Source organism: Micrasema longulum, unplaced genomic scaffold (genome assembly GCF_059751315.1).
Source record: "Micrasema longulum isolate JH-2025_06_02 unplaced genomic scaffold, ASM5975131v1 h1tg000099l, whole genome shotgun sequence".
NCBI lineage: Eukaryota > Metazoa > Arthropoda > Insecta > Trichoptera > Brachycentridae > Micrasema > Micrasema longulum.
In genome coordinates, this window is record NW_028277305.1 from 690,732 (window position 1) to 709,646 (window position 18,915).

General features: G+C 30.7%; 1 protein-coding gene across 1 annotated transcript in view; it reads left to right on the forward strand.

The window, feature by feature from the left end:
- The window catches only part of LOC148284656 (uncharacterized), a 214,745-nt gene that overhangs the window by 180,369 nt on the left and 15,461 nt on the right, over positions 1–18,915 (forward strand). Inside the window, exon 3 of the mRNA XM_088237032.1 lies at positions 18,052–18,394. Coding sequence (XP_088093158.1) covers positions 18,103–18,394 — 292 coding nt within the window. The 5' untranslated portion in view covers positions 18,052–18,102. The remainder of the gene's footprint in view (positions 1–18,051; positions 18,395–18,915) is intronic.

Below are 18,915 nucleotides of genomic sequence, written 5' to 3' on the forward strand. Positions count from 1 at the left end.
TTGTTCGCTCTATATATGTAAAAATGCACCTGCATTCATCTGCATATTTAAATATGCGAATTTAAACAATTTAGCTAATTAACTACACATACCAATTTTTTCAAATGTTTATTAATTTATTTTTACAGAAACAAACAGTCAACAATGATTATATAACATAATAAGGATAAGGTTTAAAGACAAACCGGCGAAGTTTCTAAATAATAATCATACATCTAACTTTAATTAATGTATACCATGCTCTAGCACATCAACTATTAGTTACGGAATAAGCCATTAATGAAAGCACAAAAAGCCTTACTAAGAGTAGCCAACAAAAAGCCTTACCAATACTCTACAGACGGATTTTTTACAGAATTCCCAGTACTAGACATAAGACAAATTTACATAAAAACAATTTTAAGACATTTTCATCAAAATCCTGACAGACATAATGACGGACAACAAATTTACGACACCAGGCAAAAACAAAAGACAATACTTCTCCCCAAAGAAAAAAACAAATTACGGACAAAAGCATTTTACTTTTCTGGCCCCTAAGCAAGGACATATTGGCGAACAAAATGAAAAACAATATTTTCAAAACTGAAGTCTGTAAATGGATTGCTAAAAAGACTAGACAGGAAGCTGAGGAATATGTTTCATATATAAAAATATAATTTTAGTTTCTTGAAAATCCTTTTTCGTTTTATTGATGTAGGTATGTTTTTATTTTTTTTTTATTTCTTTCACTCAGAGGAATTTCTCTTATGGTAGACCCAAGAGTGTTTAATGGCCTGGGTGAGCATATTAGGTTCTCCAAAACGATTTAAGGAGAAGTGTACAAGTTTTGATTTTACCTAAGGGAATAGATCATTGCAGGAGAATGCGCGAAACATTGCATAGATTTATATATGGTACTATTAAGCGTGTAGTCTAGATTTTTACTAAAATTAATCTTTATAATAATTTTTATTTGTAATATAATTTAATAATATGCATGCTTTCACTTTATTTTTTTGGAATATGTTTTTTTGTATGAATACATAAAAATTTTAAAAATATGTATATAATATAAAATTTGAAAGCCTTTTTTAAAAAAAATTTTAAGCACCATATGTAAACCAGAATGTCCTGCGTAAACACAGACAGAAAAGACTGGATTTCACCCCCTCGGGAGTCATTAAGAATTACAAATTACAACAGGGATGGAGAATACCTTAAAGAAGGGAATATAAGTCTAGGCATTTACAGAGCATATGAACTGTTATTGGCTGGTTTAAGCAGCCACTTAACACACTGTGCAGCATTTATTATTTTGCCTGTGTTTTAACATCCATACTTCTTTGATTCTTACATTTGTTAATTTTAGTGTAGTTAAAGAGCTGAATCCTTTATTGTTGTGAAGACATAGTTACACAAAAATAAAGGTTCTTACATAGGCAAAATGGTGAATGTTACACAGTGTGTAAAGTAGCCACTTAAACCAGCTAATGACAGGTCATAAGCCCTGTAAATGCCTAGACTTCCATATTCCCTTCTTGAAGGTATTCTCCATCCCTATTGTAATTTGTTTATCTTTATGACTCCCGAGTAAAATCCAGTCCTCTCCTTTTGTCCTTTTGTGTACAAACATTTAGACAAAACACCAAATATTGTAAATAAACAATTGTTCAATCAATAATAAAAATTTTAAAGCAACAAATATAGCTTGAAAATTAAAATATTTCATTTGGTGTGTTATTCATACGCTTGTGTAATTTTACTTTAGTGACAAATAAAATATTGTTTGTAATAATTTCTTATTTAGCCAAAGTTGTACATATTAAATGTTATTTCTTTAATTTTGCAAGTGATTTACATATTTTATTTATTTATTTTATTTCATTGGAAAGCCAACAGACATTTATACATTTTTAAGAATCAGTTATACCATAAATACATATCATAAAGTCCAATTAGAGGCTTCCACATAATATTGTTATTGTAAATGTTGTCACATAAAAATTATACATAACATAAAACTAATCATACAAAACTTATAATATTACTAGAAATGTAAATGAATATTGGTCGCACAGTTGCACATTACAATAAATAATACAACTATAGTTGACCATACAGTGTTCATTTATTATGTGCCTACATACAGAACTGCACATCACCTGCATAATATAGGCTGCGGATTCAAGGCGCAACATCATAACTTGAATTATTTTTGGAAATTTCACTTTTAAAGGAAGTTAAAGATATGTTATTAATATCAATACAATTTAATTTTTGATTACACATATGGCAGGTTCTATTTACAAATGAATTTTGAAAAGATTTAGTTTTACATTTAGAAATTTTAAAAAGAGATTGGTTTCTGGTCTGCGTTACTGGGACTCTAAAATTAATAAGTGACAGAATCTTAGGGCAATCTATCATGTTATTCAAAGTTTTATACATAAAAATGGCATCAGCCATGTTCCTTCGAGTTTGGAGAGTTATGAATTAAACACATTTTAAAATAATAAATTTCATGTTCACATAAATTTTCACAAGGGTGTAGATCCTGACACGCGACATAATTAACCCTCTATATGATAGTGGCAAATATTTATGCTTAATTTTATAAAAGACATTTTCTTTGATAATTTTCATCTAAAATCATTGTTATGCACGTGTACAGTTATAACAAAAATAAATAAAAGCGGTAGCAAATTTGTCACTGGCCATTTGCGAGTATGACTTTGCAGTATTTTGACATATTTGAACTGTTCAAATACAAAAAAATACTGCAAAATCATACACTCAAATGGCCAGTGGCAATGTATGCCACTTTTTTTATCATAATGCACAGGACAAATTTAAACTCGAAAAAGTCTGATTTGTATTGATCACCGTCTATATGTACATTAGTGTTTAAATAAGTACATTATTTTAATTATCGATTGATAATAACCACAAAAAATACCTTTATAAAAAGTGGCATAAATATTGGCCACTGTCCTACTAAGATGCGGTTTCGATAGACCCATTTCACACGTATCGTACCAACTTATCCGGCCTGGTAAAATAACGTTGGGTGGATACATACTCATTATTTTCTTTTTTCGTTTTATTTTTTTAGTTTCTACTCGCGGGTGAAACTTTGATAAACTTTGAAATTGAGTGGAGATTAGACGGCCTCATGGTATAATGGTTTATGCAATCACCTCCCAATCAATAAAGAAAATCATCTTTAAAATTATTATTATACCATAAAAGTCAATCTATTCTATACTTTTTTATTGAGCCGGGAAGATTTTTGCTGTGGTGTGAAATATACGCTAAACGCGAAAAACCTTCAGCAACGAGCTTCTAAACACCACTCGTCTTAATCAAAAGCAGCTTTTTGACCAAAATCACAAAATGAGTTAAATATCAGGTGTTCTACAAAAAAGTTGAACCGTTTGATACATGTATAGCAATGAGCAGTAAAAAAAATATTTATATATGAAAAATGATACAATATTTTTAAGTGATTTAAGTAATAAGACAATATTATTGAGATATCCGAGTATAACAAGAGTAAACATGAGCGTTCAAAATATGTTCCCTCAACCTGCGGCCAATTGGCATATGTTTGATAGAATGGACTTTAGTCTGTTGCGAGAGTTCACCGGCTACTTTTCTCCTAGCAATTACTAAAATGCCTATAAAATGTACTCTAAGATACTGCACAAATCGATCTGGAAAAGCGATAGTATAACCTTTCACCAGTAAGTAATGTTTTGTCTTAATCAATGCTTCTTTAAAATAGCTATTTCAATGTTAAAAAAACGTTTGATTAATATATTACCAGCCATCTCTTGTCTCTGTCTTGCTTGGTTAGTCGGGCATATAGTGAAACGATAAACAAAGGTGACGCGTATGCGGAAGGAAGCGTCATACTGTATAGATCTTACAGTAGACCGATGTTAACAATCCATACTTTTTACTGTTCTACTTGTTTTGCTTGTCAAAGTCGACATGATATGACGTGGCGATACATGCTCCCTCCGCTGGTCATTCCTTACCTTTTGGGGCGACTTTTTAGCTCGGATTTATATGGAGTGTTATCTCTATATATTTTATTTCAATGTACAATATCTTGAGATTCATAAGCAAAAACTCGGTGTAGATATGACTTACACAGGTTTTATACTTTAGTAATAATTGACATATTGTGTTTTTTTTTATGATTTATTACTGGTTTTTTTAAAGTTGCATAAAATTCATAAATGCTAAACAGCATCATATTTCAAAATTTTGAGAGTTTGAAAATAACTGCCTTTTTGCTTCTGACAGTAGTATAGCGGCCAGGTGGTTTTTGGACCCAGATTTGATAGCGGTTGACAAAGAGATTGTACGGAAAACAATATTAGCTGGATAGGCAAGGTAGGTTGGATTGGGGTGTTGAGAGTTTGTGACAATAATTGGCCAATGCAGACCTATGCGCGCAGCCAACCGTTTTATATGATGTTTTCGTAATTCCCAAAAATATAGCTTAGACGATCGGTAGGTAATGATTTAAACGCTTCAACTATTTTCTACGGTAAATACCTAGTTAAGTTGTTTTAAAAACGTTTTCATTAAGATAAAAGAAAAATAGATATTTGACTGCAAGTTTTAGTACCTACATAGATACAACAAGTTTCGCCATTTGATTTTGTAATTTCAAGTCGTTATTTAAAACAGAAACATCATTGAAATTGTCTGCTCCGGAAAGCAGGGCTTAATTAAGATGTCCCAGAATAGTCCCAAGAAATATAACGATGCAAGTTGTCTCGATCTTCGCAACCCTCTTGAACTTATGTACTCCTAATTAAGCAACTTTTATTTTACCCATTCTGAGTTCTACAACATTTCAGATTTATCTGAAAGATTAGCAATATCTGAGTTGGGACTGAAATTAAAGTGGAGTTGAAATTGTGGCCAAAAATTTATTCCTTTTTGTGGAATTAGATTGAGAACTTTGTTTATGTTTTTAAGGTTCATTACAGAGATTTACATTTTTGTTTAAGGTGCCTGGTTTTTCTTTTAATTTAAATCATCATTTTCGTTCACCATTTTATAATCATGAAATTTTTATATTTGTATTTTTTTTAATAATTGAATATCGTACTTCCTATTTTATTTGGCGTTTCTTTTACAAATCAACCCTTTTTAGCAACAATTTATTTCATAATTATATGAAAACAGTGAAAGGCGTTGTGGTGCAGTTGGTTTGACGGCTAACTGTGAAACTGGTTTTGCGAGTTAGATTTCCGCCAGTTGCAAGAAAAAAATCCGAGATAGATTTTTTTCTCAATTGGTCTAGGTATTGTGGAGTATTTTTAATTACCTCCTTCTATATTCTCTCTAGCCCACCTGTTAACAAGCCTCAAAATAAAGGCTTGGCGGCTTATTACATTTTTTTTTAAAACCTTTTTTTATATATCTTGTAAGTTTTTTTTTATAATATAAAGTATTAACAAAAAAAATGATACTAAACAAAATAATAATAGTATTATTTGTTTTTTTTTCTTAAATTAGGGCATAAATATATACTTATGTGTGTTCTAATAATAACAACGTAGATAATATATTTACTGTTTAATTTTTTTACGCTAACCGATTATAGGTTTTGACAAGTTAAATGATTAAATATTTTGTGAAAACAACCAAGATTTTTTTTTCACAATAACTGACAAAATGAAAAAACGCTTATTAATTAATTATTATTTTTTATGTATTTCTAATCCACCCAAAATTATATATGAATATAATATTGCTTTGACTGTGTAATAAGGGTAGATATCCTCGCAAAAAACTTAAAAGACAGTCAAAATGTAAAAATAAATCTTATAATATGATGTATTGAATCGGCGTGATCCGTGAACTATGTAAAGCTGAGACTTGCATTATTGACAGAATCAAGAAAGGGGTGCCACGTTGGTTTAGGCATGTAGAGCAAATGAACAGCAAAAGAACGGTTAGAAAGATCGAAGATGCGAATGTTGATGGATGCAGAAAACGAAAAAAACCGATAAAGACATGGCACAATCAAGACCATCAAATACTTGAAGATGGACATGTTAAGAGTAGGAATAATCGGCGTGCGTGAATGAGAAGATGTATGAACGTAGAGGAAGTGAGGTGTGTATGCAAGTGCATAATGATATGGCGTTCTATCCTCTCTGCCTATCCTTACGGGGAAATGGCGTGATGGTTTGTTTATTGAATTGGCATTTACATTGAGGACACGTGATTAATTTTATTTAACAATCTATGTTTTCATATAATATCTAGTTAGTACACCAAAATAAATTTACGTGGTCTCGTTACAAAGTGTTTTGAGTTTAAAACGAATTTATAAAAATGGTGAATATTATTGTATAAAGTGATCATTCAAAGAATAGTATCGTTAGCTCTGTAAAAGGCTAGAATTCCATATTCCCTTTTCTATGAATTTATTCGCCGCTCTTGGGACAAGACTGTCTTCTTCTGTATTCATGCATGGTTTTACAATATTCTATTTAACTTGAAGCAAATTCACATCCAAGAATCCTTAAGTGTCGCCCTGAAAATGTTTTAGAAACTTTTAACTACTACAAATTGTTTGGTTGCCAACATTATATGTGTATATGTACTACCCCGAAACAAACTTTTCCCTATTCTGTACAACATTTAAGCGAATAATAAACGCATCAAGAAACAACTTACGTACATCCGTTACACATTTTGTGTATCTTTTATAAATGCTAGGTAAGTATTATAGAAAGTTATAAATTAAGCTCTTTCTTAATTTATTTATCATTTTTATTAACATTATACGCCTTTTATGTACAAATTTGTATAAACTACAGTATTGTGCGAATTAATGGAATAAAATACCTTGTTTAACTTTATTTCAACAGAGAGGGAAAACATTTTTGAGAAGGGAACATGGAAGTCTAGGCATTGCCGATAAAGGTTTCAGCTCTTCTACTTCACAAAAGTCAACAGATGGAAGAGTTGAGGAAATGTGGATGTTCAAACATGGGCAGAATTTTGAATGTTAAACAGTGTGTAAAGTAGCCATTTAAACCAGCCAATGACAGTTTATAAGCCCTGTAAATGCCTAGACATCCATATTTTTTGCAAGCATTTGGATATACTCAAACATTGTTAAAGTTCCTTGTAATCATAAAATACGTTTTTTATTAATATTTTGAGTTACAGGTGACGTACAATCATAAAATATATTTTTATTTAATAGGATGTATGTCTTTTTTACTTTTATAACAGTCTGAACACGTTTTGGCATGGAATCGATTAAACTTCGGCAATTTTCTTTTATTCTGTCATCTCAAAACCACATCTGAATAACAGCGTCTATCATCTTTATCTTGGTGCTGCAGTCCAATTTTTGTATTTTAGATTTACAAATTGCCCAAAAATTTTCTATAGGATTAAGGTCAGGTAAATTTTCAGGCCAGTTAAAAGAGTTATTTTTTTATCACTGAAATACCTAAGCAAAAACTTCGATACGTGACAAGGAGCTGAGTCCTGCTGAAATACAGCCCCACCATTAGGACAACATTTACTCAGTTCTGTACTCAAGTGTTGCTCCAATAGAGCTTTATACTCAATCTATTTATCATTCTTTCTATTGGTACCAAAGATTCGGTCCTCATATACGAAAAGCAGCCCCAAAACATCTTCTTTACGGGATACATCACCGTTTGGTCAATTTGAGCAACAGTAAGTTTTTCATCTCCACTTTTTCTAACAAATCTTGTGCGATATTTCTGCACTAGAAAGTGAGTTTCATCTAAAAACAGCACCTTCTTACAGTCTTCAACAGTCCATTTGGTATATTTTCTAGCCCAAATGAGCCTTTGCTTCATCATACGTGCCGTCAGGAGTAGTTTTTTCTGTGGTCAAATGGCTTTTCCTCCAGATTCAATGAGTCTTTTTCGTACTGTTGAGTCATACATCATCACCTCCACGGCTGCTAAATCTCGTTGAAGTCCGTAACTTGTTTTCTGGAGTTTAACTTACTATATCTGATTAAAAATATTTCATCATCTCGGACACTAGTTTTCCGGTTTCTTCCAAATTTCCCAATTCTCCTTGCTTCAGCTTACCCTGTTTCTTTTTACTGCTTAATAACCTTGCTGACTGCTCCCTGACTCACAAAACATTCATTTGCAATCTGCTTCTAAGCCATTGATGTATGTTCACTTAAATAATAAATAAATAAATAATCTTTTCCCTTTTTCTCGGCGTAATATCCATGATTTAAACCAATACAAAAATACTGTTTAATATGTAAGCAATTTATAAAATTAGTCTTTTATTGAGAAAATGTAAAAATAACAACAGATAGTACACCAACAAACACCAATATGAGCTTCCAAAGGATTAATGAACTGTAAGTCGTAATTTTTGGCGCTAAACAACTCTCAAATTGACATACGAGTACTACTATACTTAAAAAATAACAAATATTACTCTTATTCCATTAATTCATACAATGTTGTATTTGTTAGTTAAATCATAAGCGTCGTTGTTCTATAATCATGACGATGTTTTTTTTTAAACTCAAAACTGGTCGACGTTACTCGAAAATAAACTGGTTGATACAAAGCTATAATCAAAAAGTGTAAAATTTAATCTCGTACTTACCAGAAGTTAAAATAACTTTTGGTATAAAATATAATTTGTCGGCCTCGTGATGCAATGCTCAGCGCGTCTGCCTACTATGCAAGACGTCTCATGTTCGATTCCCGATAAGGTTGATTTGAAAAATTTATTTAAAAGGGTGTTTTTACAATATAATATTTCACAGTCACTGGACTGGTACCTGAAGCGCAAGCCTAATCATCTTACCGTTATGCAACAAAAATGATCAAAATACGCTTCGTTTGTTGTACCAATTCAGTTTCCTGTGCACCATAAGGCGGGCAAAGGGAATAATTTTAAAATATTATTTTTTTTGTTGTTATTTCGCGATGGGATTTTCATCTATGTTAAGTTAGGTCTCTTAACTCTTAAAAAACTGTGGTAAATAATTTCTTTTCACACGGTGATGTAACATAGTGTTACCGCGATTAAAAGGAATATTTTAAAGTTCAGGCATTGGAAAATAAAATAAACATAGAGACATACTGTTTAATAAATCTTTTGACATGATTTATGAAAAAAACGTATTGTGTAGCCCTGTTATAGCGAAATAAATTAAAAATCATAAAAACGTGGGTCATCTTACATGCGTGCATCTTTCATCACTGTCAATAACCGACAGAATCTCTATCCAATCGCGCAAACACTGGCCACAGAACAACGGCTCCGTCTCCCTTGTTATGAGTTCAATATTCGTGCTGTCTCTAATTCAGATGTTTTGCTGTATTGGCGTTACATTAATTTGCGTAGCAAGGGTAAATATATTTTTTGTTAATCCAGCAAATTGGCCTCCGTGGTGTAGTGGTCAAGACGCTTGACTCACGCACGGAAGGTTCCGGGTTCGATTCCCGGTGAGAACACAAAAAATTTAAAAAAATGTGATTTTTCTCAAGCCTGGGTGCTCTGTGATGTAATTCACCACTGTAATTAGGCCTCCTGGCCTGTTGTGGTGCAAAAAAAAAAAAAAAAAAAAAAAAAAAAAAAAAAAAAAAAAAAAAAAAAAAAAAAAAATTCTGTGAGAAAATATCTATTTGAAGATTACAAAAAATACAACTTAACCATTTACAAAAATAAGAGCGATTTATTAAGTCTTGTATCATTATATGTACACTATTGTGACATCACAGCCATTCAAGAATTGATATTTTACTTTTACATTATAAACTTATTTATTTCATTATTAACAATCTGTTTAAGATTTATAACCAAGTATTATATTAATAAAAAAATCAGTTCGAACAATTGAGTTAAATAACAGAATGTTTACTATGGAAAACAGATTTGTTTCATCATAAAAATACCATATAAATAAAATCAGCTAATTTAGCGAGTTGAAAAACTTTATCAATATTGTCACGTATTTACTGATAAAATAATAAAGTCGGAAACAGTATTCCACAATTTCTATTAGGCGAAAATGAACTGAAAATGTTATTCGCAAAACCGTGTTTTTGTAAAAGTATTTTACAAACTAAGCTGAAATTTTGGCTAAATATTTTTGTTTAAGATTACATAATATTATCGTCGAATCGAAAAAAATACCGATTAATATTGAATAAAACGCTTTATTTTATATAAAGTTTGTTTGTTGACAAAGATAGGTATTTAATCAAATAATAATTAATGTCATTTAAATCTACAAAGAATACAAAACTGAATACCTATATCTTCTCTTTTTTTTTTAGTTGAAAAAATATTTTGCTCTAACAGGTCTAATTTATATGATTGTTTTTTTTAAATAAATTACAGAAAATTGATTATTTAACAGTATATCCGTACATCCATGCTAATATTGTAAAGGCAAAAAAAAGTGTTTGTCTTTTTGTTTGTGTTTTCTTCACGTCGCAACAGAACAATCTATCAACGTGATTTTTGGCATTGGGATACTTTTCATTACGAAAAAAATATCACTCTCTATAAAAAAAAACAATTTGAAATAATGAATTCTTAGCGGAGAAATTAATTCAAAGTAACAATAAATTAATAAATATTAAAACAAAATAACCATGCAACATCACCATAGACTAACGAAACGCCATTTTTTCGTATTGCGATAGTTAAAACAGCAACCGATCAGGCTTGTTTTCACCCTAAAAAAATATGAAATTCCATCGGGAAAATCCTTATTGTTGAACGACAAAACTAATTCGGATTTCGTGCATCATTAACATTCACGAATCCAAACAAGTTTTCGCATTTATAACATTTGTATCGTCATCATCATTCCCTTTCTGCTCCTTATTATTGATAGTTTAAGCACCCATACTTAGGTGACTCTTAACAAAAATATGAAACTAATTATTCATAGATGACCCTTTTATAACTTTTTATTGAAAAATGCCAATTTAACGTTTATTTTCAATGAAAATTTTACAAAAAGGCTAAACAGGCTAAAAAATCATTGAAAAAAAAACGAAATCATAGACTCAAATGAGTGATTTATTTCAATATTAAATATTTTTGCCTATGAACCCGGGAACGAAAGGTTGGTCGTCAAACAAACTATCCACTACACTACAGACAACTGAAAATGCGTGCACAATTAAAACTTTTAATTTTTATTTACTAAATATATATCTGCGCTTTCGTCCAACTGTTTTCGTCCAAATGTTGTGATGTTTTAATGTTCTGCCATTTCCTTTTTATTCCCACAGACAAATTAACATGTTGTAATAAAAGATTTTACGTTTTCTTGATTTAAACAAGTTAGTTTTATCAAGATACAGTCTTTAAGCTTAATTTAATTACCAAACTTCATTATTACGTAACGTGTACATTGTACAAACATTCGTTAAGAATACTCTACATAGATAGATATCAGATAATTAAAGTTGCATCAAGGTTGTTAAAACTTCTACGATGCAAATCATCACTTTTTTTTATTTATTTATGCTTTTTTAAGTTAGTTCATAACATTTTAAGAACTAACATAAACTTTTAATAATATTACTTTTTTTTTTCCATTTTCTCAATAACCTATTTTTTAAAATTATTTTAAATATTTTAATTTTTTCTATTTCCTTTATTTCTTCAGATAACTCATTATACAGCTTCAATCCCTTGTACAATGAGTTTTGAGATTTTGTTTTTTTCCTCGTTGGTAATCTTATCTGCTTTTTAGCCCTTGTTTCATACGTATGACATTGTTGGTTAAATTTTACTATTGTTTTTATTTTATTCATCCCCTCAATTAATTTATGTATAAAAATTGACACTTTATAATTAATTTATTGCTTTATTGTGAGCAATTTAATTTCCTTGTGCATTCTTTCTACATTAGAATATATATTTCTTTTGAGTATAATCGTCATTGCCTTATTTTGAAGAATTTGTTTATTTTGAATTTCTCCTTCATTACATAAAAAAAGAATGGAAGAACAGCAATTTATGTGTGGACATGTTATTGTTTTATATATAAGAATACTACTTTTCAAATCTATTTCAATTCGTAATCTTCCCATAAATGTTTTTTTTTTTTTTGTTACATATTGAGTATGTTTTTTAAAATTTAAATATCTATCCAAGTGGACCCCGAGATACTTTTTTTCGTCCACATAATTTATATTCAAATTATCAATATTGATTTTGTAACCCTGTGGTATTATTTTTTTCCCAATATTCATATATTTTGTTTTTGATAAATTTAATTTCAATTTATTTACTTTTAACCATTTCCTAAATCGTAATTAATTTTATTTATCACTGTATCATAATTATCTCCTGATATGTAAACTAGTGCATCATCTGCAAAAACTTGTGAAATTCTAAGACATCTCAATTATTTCCTCAAATAAACTTATTTAAAAAGAATGCTTTGAGTTTGTCCAATTTTTCAAGACAATCACTGAATTTAACTCCCAAAGAAGCTGTTAATATTAATATATTACAACAGAGCTGAAGTACGTTTTAAAAATAGAAATATATATGTCTAGGCATTTACAGGGCTTAAAACGGGTCACTGGCTGGTTTATGTGGCTACACTACACATTGTATAACATTCACTGTTCTGCTTATATTCTAATGTCTACATTACTTCAATTCATTCATTTGTTGATGTTTGTGAAGTTAAAGAACTGAAACCTTTGTTGCAGCGAGTGAGAATAATCTGATTTAATTATTTCACCTACAAACTAGGCAACACCTGAATTTTTTTTTTTAAATGTATACTATTTGGACAATTGGATTTTTATTTATTTATTCATTTTTGTCCCATTATAAATAAAGAATAATCGGGGTTATCCTTGCCGAAGACGCTTCACACTATACTTATTTTTTAAATATTTTTACATGTGAAAATAAACAAAGAAGACTGAATATACAGAGATACTCAACAAAATTAACAGAAAATTTAAATCACGACGTATTTAAGTTTATATTTAATTTATGTACACCTTTATTAATGGACAAAAAAACAGCAAAAACAAACTTAAACTATACATTTGTGGAGCAGCTTATTCAATATTGGTTTGGGCGAATGAGACAATCCATTTTACTTCTACCCAGTCACTATTTATTTTTTTGGCCTTTTTAAACATTTGTTCATTTCTAATTGTTTTAATAGACAGTGAAATAAGGTTATAGATTTTAATTGCATAATATTCAAAATCCTTTTGTCCGAAGGGGGTATTAGTATGTATTTGTGTTGAGGATCTAGTGATTTTATTATTTGGATGTGTTGTATTGTGTATCAACAATATTTTCCCAATGACTGGTCATAAGCCCTCTACATGCCTAAACTTCTTTATTTTCTTCTCTGAAATGTTTTTTATTCACCTTTTTTTATAATAAACTTATAAAGTTAGTTCCATAAGTTCAAATCTAAAAATATTTAAACATTTTTTCAAGGTACAAAAATAAATTCATTGTTTGATAAGGGGTTGTTTGATGAGCAAATGAGGGGTTGAATAAAAACCATCATTAAAAATAAATACATTCTTGTGATATGTTGTGTTCAGAAATTTCGTGTGTAAGATATTGTGAAATACTTGACCGGGATCCTTAAATACTCTAGGCGCAAGTGATCACAGTTTGATAGGTTCGATTAATACTTGTATACTGAATGAATCTCCGATATTTCATTTAACAATAATCAAATTCATAGACTTCAATATAATTCAAATAGAATATGTGACCGACAAATTCCGAATAAACAGAGCCGGCCGCTTCGTGCCGCTCGCAACTTAAACATATATTATATACTTACACATTGCTATGCCTATACATTCACATATATTGCATGAACAATGCAGATATTTATCAAAAACTGAGTTGGATATCGATGATAACAACAACGAATATAAAATATAATGCGCTTGTGTTTATGCTCAAGACTTGAATTCAAGTATTTAAAAACTGCATTCTTAAATACTTCTTGAAATAGAAACTTAGATTTATAATCTTATACCTACGTCTCTAATTGAAATGACTAATTATCATTAAAATGATAATTTCATATACAAAAATAATCACTAAATTGTTTTACGTTCAAAGAAATAAAAAATTGCGATTTAATGCCTAAGTATAATGTACAAAGATAAAAATGGCTGAAGAAATGTAAAATATAAGTTTTTTTACTGGAATGTAATGCAAAATTACGTGAGTAATTAATTAATTTTAAAATTAACACCCTTTTAAAAATCATTTATTTTATTTTAAGCATTAACTTTGTGGTCAAAAATTTTACAAAATGTTATTTAATATTTATACATAACTATGGATACTGGTTTTTTTTTAGTAAAAATAAATATTTGCGTTCTTATGATTTACCCAAATATTTCATTTTTAGAGCCATTTTCAACGAGTTGTAAATAACTCACTATTATAAAATGAGAATCAAGTTGGGGTAGAGTGGCATTCGAACCACGGATCTTTGAGCCGTGAGTCCGAGACACTTGCCACGGGACCACAACACCAAATTTCGAGACGTACCCATCTCTTCGTCAGGATACTAATTAAACTAACATGCAAATCCCACTGAACACTCAGGGTTACTTATATAAAAATGCATGGCATGTTTGTTTTATATTAATGTGCAACAAATATGGTGAAGGCGTATAGTAGGTTTTGCATTTTGGTTAAATTGATATCCTAAAGAAGAGACGGGTACGTCTTAAAACTGGTAGACATAAAAAAGTCGGTAAATTGTTATGTACAAATATTTAATAATATTTAGTATCATTTATTAACATTATTTACTTAATAAATCTCATGCTCAAAAGAACCCCTACCATAGAGTACTTTTTATGATATTTTGAATCATGACAAAATTTGCCAATTGATTTCACTTGATTCAAAATCGAAGGTGTCGTTGAAAGGTAGTAAATGTCCCATATATTTTCAATCTCAAAATTCTGCTAACGCTATTACTTTTACGGCATACGTGTGAAAGCACAAACGACTAGTTACTCTGAAGGACATAAATTTATTTTTCAATCTTCTTTAAAGGAAGTTTTACAGTAAAGTACTGGAAAACTCCGTGTAAACACTTCTTTTGGGAAAGATTTGTAACCCAATAGGTACCAACCCACATCTCTAAGAATTTAGTTTTAAAATTACCCCTTCTGATAGCAAACAACCCTTTCAACGGGTGGGTATAGAGGGATGATGTAACTGTCATTCAGAGCTTTAAGCCTGCTCGCTATGTACTTGAAGGCTTTTGTTTGATAAGCACGTTTAAGACTTTAACGGAACGTGAATGGTCCAACGATCCCAGAGAAAGGAACACAGAAGATGTTCCATTGGGGAAAATATTTATATTCCTAAGAAATGGCAGCGCCGACACTGTAAGACAAAACATGAATTCAAAAGAGCTGACAAACTCTTCAATGGATATCATTTTCGATACATTAACGTCAATTTTTTGGATATCCGCTATCTCTGAACTCAGAAAATTGTGGTCAACGGCTTTTTATTACCGGGTAAAACGTTTTAATAAAATTTCCGATTAAACTAAATTTGACTTCACGTACCTTAAAATGTTCTTAAATTTGCCAAATTTTAGTAATTAAAATAAAAACGCGAAGCTATGGGTCTGCTAAGTTAACCCCTGAAAGCTGGGCCCATGACAGACGCCCACCTGGCCAGCCCCAAGCTACAACGCTGATTGTATTTGTATCTTCAAACCATAAAGTACTATAACACAATTATTGAACCACACATTTACTACTGTAGCAGCATATTACAGGAGGTTTTCTCGGGGTTTACTTGGATAGATATTTAAATTTCAAAACACATTCTCAATATGTAACAAAAAAAAATCATTTATTGCGAAATGTAATAGATGTAAAGAGTAGTGTTCATATATTTAAAACAATCATATGTTCACACATAAATTACTCTTCTTTTTTTCTTTTTTTATGTAATGAGGGAGAAATTTAAAATTTACAAATTCTTCAAAATAAGGCGATAAGGATTGTACCTTAAATAAATACCTATTCTTATGTAAAAAAAAAATGCACACAAAAATAGGCTTGCTTACAGTAAAGCAGCAAATTAAATGTAATGTCGCAATTTTTATACATAAAATAATTAAGGGGATGAATAAAATAAAAACAATAATAAAATTTAACCAACAATGTCATACATATGAAACAAGGGATAAAAAAGGATAAAATTACCAATGAGGAGAAAAACAGATTCTTAAAACTCACTGTACGGATGATTGAAGCTGTAAAATGAGTTACCTTAAGAAATAAAGGAGATAGAAAAAATCAAAATATTTCAAATTGATTTGAAAAAATATGTTAATGAGAAATTTTGATTAAAAAAATGTAAAGTTTTAATAGTTAAGTTTCATAAGATGTTACAAACTAACTTAATAAAGCATAAATAAATATTATTTTTATCAAACCAAGAAAATTTAAACAACCTAACTATATACTCTAATATACTCTTGAAAGAGTTCAAAATATTTTTTTAAGATACGTTAACTTCAAACTCGGAATCAGATATGAATTTATTATCTATGACTTCCTATTAAATACTTGAAGCTTTGTAAAGCTAACTGAAAGAAGAAAAATTAAAAATTTATTGAATTTATTTGCGATTGTCAACTTTGCATGGGATTGCCTAAAACTATTAGCACGCATTTACTTCAAGCTACTTGGACGAATGAATCGTCAAGTACCTCCATTTAGTTGCAACAATTCACGAAAAGTAGACTCTTTTAATGCTATTCTAAATTGACTCCATGTACTCGGTAATAACTATTCTGACGTAGCTGATATTTACCACAAAGTATAGTTTATAAACATCAACTCTATTTAGTTAACATTGGATATGTGGCGTTTGACGTGGCCCTTTTTGGCTTTATTCATAATTCATGTTGCATTTCAATCATAATAATAATAATATTATCTACAATATGTTGAGTCTATCAAAAAAAAATCATACGAGTACTGGACTGATGCCCCTTGGGAGTTATATATATTGATATATTACAACAGAGATGTAGAACGTTTCATAGTAAAGAATCTAAAAGTCTCATCATCATCAACGTTCCCTTTCCGTACCTAATAGCGCATAGGGCACTGCATTGGTACACCAATCGCAGCGTATCTTGATCATTTTTGTTACATGAAGGTGAGATGATCGGTCTTACGCTTTCAGGTACTATGTATTATTATATATTCAGTCCAGGGACTATGAAATATTCTAGTGTTATAACACCCTTTTAAATGACTACTAAATAAAATAAATTTAGAATTTCAGGCATATACAAAGCTTTTTACCTGTAATAGACTAATTTAAAGGGCCACTTTATGTGCTGTGTTACATTTACCATTCTGCCTTTGTTAAAAACATCCATATTAACAAATATCAACTGATGGAAGAATTTAGGAATAAAGATGTTCGAAACTGAGAAAAATGGTAAATGTTACACAGTGAGTAAGTAAAATTGCCACTTAAACCAGCCAATGACAGGTCATAAGCTCTGTAAATGCCTAGACTTATATGTTCAAATATGTAAAATGTTTTTTATCTCTGTTATAATATATTAATAATATTATCTTCTAAATATTACTATTAACTATTAACTTTTGTTTAAGTATTGTATTAAAATAGTGTAGAATACAGTACATACCTTATATCGCGAAGTTAAAAATAATTGCTGTTTGAGTCGATTTGATAGATTATTTGTATGTTGTGTTGTCACTAACTGAAGCAGGGTCTCAGAACTACAAAAAAGATATCCATTTATTTATTTCTTATATCATGTACCTTTCTATTATATAGGTAAAAATATATGAACATTTTTTGTAGATTACTTATAAAAAAAATCACCGCTCGCCACTGCTATACCCCGTCAATCCTCTATCTTAACTTTCACTATAAGCTGTAAAAAGTTCTCTCCGTGGACTATGTGGCCCAAGTGTGCAGCCTTTTATATAAAATTAATTGTTATTATTTTGTTCACAGGACAGTTAGTTGGTGACAGTAAAATCAACTAAAAACTATGGAAACCAGTGGATGAAAAATAAAAACAACGAAAAAATTTTCGAAGGCAAAGATCAAGAAATCAACAAAACGAATCCAAGTAAGCCCAGCAGCCCTGGCGCCTGGCGTTGCGCGGTCGCCGGCCATGTTGTGTGGCGTGACGTGATGCTGGTCTGCGCCCTTCTCCTGGGGACGCTAGTGCGGGCCCTGGATGGGCCGGGGGGCCCGCCTGATGGGGGGGCCCCCGGCGCGCCCAGGGCCCAGGGCGGGGAGTGCCCCAGCTACGCGGACAACCCCATCTGCCCGTGCTACAACTTTGAAGATGGTAAGGAAAGATGCAATTATTCGAAAACATGCGTTCATTGCGGAATGCAAGTTAATTTGATACCAAATGAGGGGGTAAGCGCAGAAGTGACCTAACTCACAAACACGCGGAGTTGAGATTCACGCGTTCAAAGTTTAGCCATGAAACTGGTATTGGTGTGAGCAATGCCACTTATTAATGGATGGGAAAAAATGGGTCTAATTATTTTTATTTTATTAAACGCAGGTTTTTTTGTTATTTATTTTATTTGGCTAGTTGATTTTTTTATTTATTTATTTTATTTGCACTGAAACAGACCATAAGGCTCAATTGTAATGAATTTTAGCACAGAACACACAGCATTGAGAAAAATCACATTTTTAATTGTTGTGTTCTCACCGGAAATCGACCGAACCTTCCATATGTGAGTCAAGCGTCTTAACCACTACATCACGGAGGTCGCTTATAGTTAAAATTATATTTTTTGTACATATACTAATATTTACAATTGCATACATGAGTGGATGAAGGTGTTATGTCGT